Below are 3061 nucleotides of genomic sequence, written 5' to 3'. Positions count from 1 at the left end.
GGATGTCTCCTACTGGCAGCGGGGCCTCGCGCTCCCCTTCCTCCTCCCCTCCCCTCCCCTCCCCGGCCTCCATGGTAGTGGGGTATGTGGGGGGATGGTGCCCCCACGTCTCTGTGGTAACGGTGTGTGAGGGGGATGGTGCCCTCCCATGTCTCCGTGGTAGTGGGGTCTGTGCAGGGATGGTGCTTCCCCCTCCCACCCCCACCGCTTCTCCCTGGTCATGGGGTTTGTGGGGGATGGTGTTCTTTCATGTCTCTGTGGTAGTGGGGTGTATGGGGTATAGTGCCCTCCCATGTCTCTGTGAAGTGGGGTGAGTGTGGGGATGGTGCCCCCCATGTCTCTGTGGTAGTGGGATGTATGTGGGGATGGTGCCCCCACATCTCAATGGTAACAAGGTGTGTGTGTGTAGGAGGTTACCCCCCACATTTCTGTGTTAGCGGGGTGTGTGGGGGTATGGTGCCCCCCACGTCTTTGTGGCAGCGGAGTGTATGAGGGGATGGTGCCCTCTCATGTCTCTGTGATAGCAGCGTGTGTGTTTGGGGATGCTGCCCTCTGTCTTCATGGTAGCAGAGTGTGTGTGCGGATGGTGACTCCTGTCTCCATGGTAATGGGGTGTGTGTGGAGGGGTGACCCCCCATCTCCGTAATAACCTTGAGTACCGGGGTGCTCTCCACCCTTATTGTAAGAGCCTGTTGGAGATTAAATTTTGGTAGCCCTGCTTGTGGAGTGTCCAGGCTGCCTTGATGGGAGGGGAAGGCTGCAGAGGAAGTGCTCTGGGTCTGGTGATCCCACTGTGCATACTGTGTGTCATCTTAACTCTGTCTTGGAGGCGTGTGTTTTATTGTGATACCATCTTCCATCATGTCATCATTTGTAATAAGTTTGCAAAGTGCTACCCACAGGCAGCACCTGAAATAATAGATTCTGTCCCTGTTGCATTCTTTCAGTTCATTACAGTGTATATTGTTAGTGACTTAGGCCCCCAGTACTGCTGTGTAGGACAACCCTTTGGGGCTCCAAATAGACGCACAGCTCCATCTGTGTGGAGCTAGTGCCAGTACCAGAACCTATACAGTTCAAGTCTAAAAACAATGTATCTTAATTTGTCATGAGTAGGATTTCCCTGTCCTCTTTGGACACAAGTATGCCTGTGAAGGGTAATTTATTATAGGTCTAATGTACAGATCATAGTGGACAAGCAACTGACTGTGAGCTCTTTGTGTGATGCTGTGGAAATCCTTGGATGTATAAATGGGGGTAGGAGCAGGGAGGTGATTTCACTTGTGTATACCACATTGGTTAGACTAATACTGGAATAATGAGTCCATTTCTGGTCTTCACATTTTAAAAAGAATCTTGAAAAACTGGGGAGAGTGCAGAAAACGTACACAAAAGTTATTTAAGGGTTGGAGAAATTGCTTTCAATTAGAGACTTAAAGAGATTTGTTTATCCTATCAAAAAGAAGATTGAGAGAACAGCGTATAAGTAGCTTCACAGGAAGAAAATACTGGATATTAAAGGATTCTTTCATCTAATGAAGAAAGACATAACAAGAACCAATGTCTGGAAGTTGAAGCCAGACAAATTCAAATTAGAAATTAGGCACAAATTTTTAACAGTGATGGTGATGAACCATTTGAACAAACTGCCAAAGGAAATGGCTCTCTTGATGTCATCACACTGAGATTGGATGCCTTTCTGGAAGATACGATTTAGCCAAACACAAGTTATTGGGATCAGTACAGTGGAAACTGGGTGAAATGTAATGGCCTGTGTGACTGGGATCCTAGGGGGGCCGACACTGAGACTGCTCAATCAGGGCAAACTGCAAAGAATGGGGCAGACTGAAGGACATAAATCCACACCGAGTAGAGGTCAAGCATAGGAGTTTATTACACACAGCGCTGGCAGGGTGTCACCTTGCTTATTAGGCTCAGAGACACTGTCAATCAATTGATTACAATAGAATATATGATTTTCCATGGGCGGGGGAAAATGATGGGGTAGGCAGTTCCACACCCCGGGATAGGTTTTGCAGCAAGACAAGATAGCACATTAGCCAATGGTTAACAGGTTACATAATGTCTCCGTCCATGGTCTCAAGTTAGCAAGTTAACATTTAATTAATACTTTGATAAAATGTTATTAGTATAAAATATATATATTGAATTCTGATTTGGGGTCCATAGGAATGGAGCAACTCCTTTGATTGGCTAACAGGTACATTCCTAGGGGTTAAAGCAAAGAAACAGTGAAAGTATATGGCAATAAAGATTGTCCCCTTTATGTCTTAAGGCAGGGCATTGGTCCCTGGGAAGGGAGGTGGAAGGATGCCATATCTTTATACTGACATGTGCCAACTTTTCATAAACTCAAGGTTGGATCTGTGGGAAAACTGTTTCCCTACAGGAGAAACACAATGGGAACAGGGATCCTTTGTTCAATTTGAAACATTGGATGAAACATAATTATTCAGTTATTGCTTCAACATCTGGCATTTCTACTGACCAAGCATATCTTAGCAAAGGCAATGTTATCTTGTCTACCCCAGCTTTCTCTTAGCTGATCACTATTTGCTAGGCCTCTGGTCTCTTGATCAAACTCTGGACTTTGGGTCTAGAAAAAAGCTGGCACAATCCATATACCAGATTGTTATATAAAATGCACATGGATTTTAACCCTTCACAGATGATCCCAAAAACTGGTGGATATCCTAAGTATTAGGATATGTCTATGCTACAACTGGATCGACGCTCTGGCGATCAATGCACTGGGGATTGATTTAGTGGGTCTAGTGAAGACCTGCCAAATCGATTGCAGATCGCACTCCCGTCGACCCCAGTACTCCACCCCGAATGAGAAGAGTAAGGTAAGTTGATGGGAGAGTGTCTCCCATCGACCCAGCGCGGTGTAGACACCACAGTAAGTTGACCTAAGCTACATTGACTCCAGCTGTGACCCAGGGTTCTTTCAACCCAAAGCTCTTGGTAACTTTTACTCTGTGCAAGGTGGCATCACGAAATAAATCAGGGGAGACATGGCTGTCTGACCAATAGATGG

General features: G+C 46.1%; 1 protein-coding gene across 5 annotated transcripts in view; it reads left to right on the top strand.

The window, feature by feature from the left end:
* Positions 1-3061, top strand: part of FANCD2 (FA complementation group D2) — a 225425-nt gene that overhangs the window by 20253 nt on the left and 202111 nt on the right. For 3 of the 5 annotated variants that reach the window (XM_039546177.1, XM_039546173.1, XM_039546172.1), the window contains exon 1: positions 80-122. The exons of the other annotated variants lie outside the window; for them this stretch is intronic. In XM_039546177.1, coding sequence (XP_039402111.1) covers positions 95-122 — 28 coding nt within the window. In that variant the 5' untranslated portion in view covers positions 80-94. Of the gene's footprint in view, positions 1-79; positions 123-3061 lie in introns of those variants that run through there. 5 annotated transcript variants of the gene reach the window in all.

This window comes from Mauremys reevesii, linkage group 7, assembly GCF_016161935.1.
Source record: "Mauremys reevesii isolate NIE-2019 linkage group 7, ASM1616193v1, whole genome shotgun sequence".
Lineage (NCBI taxonomy): Eukaryota > Metazoa > Chordata > Testudines > Geoemydidae > Mauremys > Mauremys reevesii.
The sequence above is the reverse complement of the archived record's forward strand: the minus strand, read 5'-3'. Positions and strand labels throughout refer to the sequence as shown.